Source organism: Anoplolepis gracilipes, chromosome 6, assembly GCF_047496725.1.
Source record: "Anoplolepis gracilipes chromosome 6, ASM4749672v1, whole genome shotgun sequence".
NCBI classification, from domain to species: domain Eukaryota; kingdom Metazoa; phylum Arthropoda; class Insecta; order Hymenoptera; family Formicidae; genus Anoplolepis; species Anoplolepis gracilipes.
The window spans coordinates 2,516,385-2,517,864 of NC_132975.1; the positions used below are offsets into that span (position 1 = coordinate 2,516,385).

General features: G+C 45.9%; 1 protein-coding gene across 1 annotated transcript; it reads right to left on the reverse strand.

The window, feature by feature from the left end:
* Window positions 1–372: 372 nt before the first annotated feature.
* LOC140667186 (uncharacterized) lies at window positions 373–825 on the reverse strand. Its single transcript, XM_072894941.1, has one exon. It carries the CDS (start codon window positions 823–825, stop codon window positions 373–375), a length of 453 nt encoding a protein of 150 aa, XP_072751042.1.
* Window positions 826–1,480: the final 655 nt, after the last annotated feature.

The following is a 1,480-nucleotide window of genomic DNA, read 5'->3' on the forward strand; positions in this document are numbered from 1 at the left end:
GTTCTGTAGGTCCTTCAATTGTGAGGCGATGGTGCATGAAGTTGGAAACTGAAGTCTCCGTCAAGCCCCCGTCTCTTCCTGGATCATGTGCCTGCTAGAAAAACTAAGAATCTAGGGCACCACTATTTTGTTCTGTTACTATACTCTTATTATTTATTTAAAATAATGTACATTATGCTATTTTATTTTAAGAGTCTTTATTCTGTGGGTATGAGAAATATCCTGTACTTTAAATAAGGTAGAGTACTGCTGATGCCCACAGATTAACTTAATTCTAATTTTAATTCTATTTTTAATTTTTTTAAATTCTAATTCTAGCGCTATCTACACTTAGGTATTGATAAGATCACAAGATGAATGGAAATTCTTCCATCAGTCTATTTCATTGTCCAGTTGGGCCAGCTCCTCTTGAGTATCAGGCGGAAATATGAGATGTGGATCGGGCAGGATTCCCTCACGAGCGCGTTCCTCCTCCTCCTTGATACACATCACGTTATTGGCGAAGGAAGAGACCGCGTTCCAGTCTCTCTCACCCCTCAGCATAGCATGCACAATCCCCCGAAGAGACAAATCAGGACCAATGATTTCCACAAGTTCACTCCTGTTTATTTCCCAACGAGAACATATACGCCAGGTGTGGTCCGCCGTATCTGAGATTGCTCCACCACAACTGGTATACCTAGGGTTATCTAACTTTCTTAGCTTGTACAGGAACGCGGAGAAACAGCCGTGACCAGTAAAAAGCTGCGTTAGATGGAAAGAGACCCGGCCATGGCGTCTGTCCAACCAGCAGTCGAATTCAGGCATCATAGCTTCGATGGTCATCCGCCCCCAATTTCCCCTCCGACTGAGATGGTCTAACCATTCTTCTCTGAGCGTGAGCATCTCCTCCGTTCTGATGGCTCTGGTTCTTTGTGCTGTTAATTGTTTCCTTCTGCGCGACCTGGAGCGTTCATCGTATATTCTACGCCTCGCGTCCGCCAGAAGAATTAACGGGGGGAGCCTAGCTAGTAGAAGAGCCGCGTCCAATGCTACCGTTTTATAGGCCGATATTACACGGATCGCAATGCGTTTCCACGCTCGATTTAGATTCCTCTGGTGTTCTTCGATCTTCCGAGAGCGCTACACCATATCGGAGCACCGTACATACATACCGAGGACAACACGTTCGCGTAGAGCCTGCGCTTATTCTCGTTTGGGCCCTTGAGATTGGGCATCAATCTCCCCAACGCGCGCGACATTTTGGAAAGTTTTTGTTCGATGTAGGTGAAATGGGGATGAAAATTTAGCCTCCTATCGATCATTACCCCTAAATATTTCATGTGTTCTTGAATGGGTATATTTTCTCTTTCTAACCGATGGTAGTTTGCTAGGTTTCCCCTCTCAGGGGTAAAAGACCACTGCCTCGGTCTTATGTATCGCCACTGTCGGATCCGTGCGTTGAGGCCCAACGCACGGATCCGACCGACCGTAATTTCCA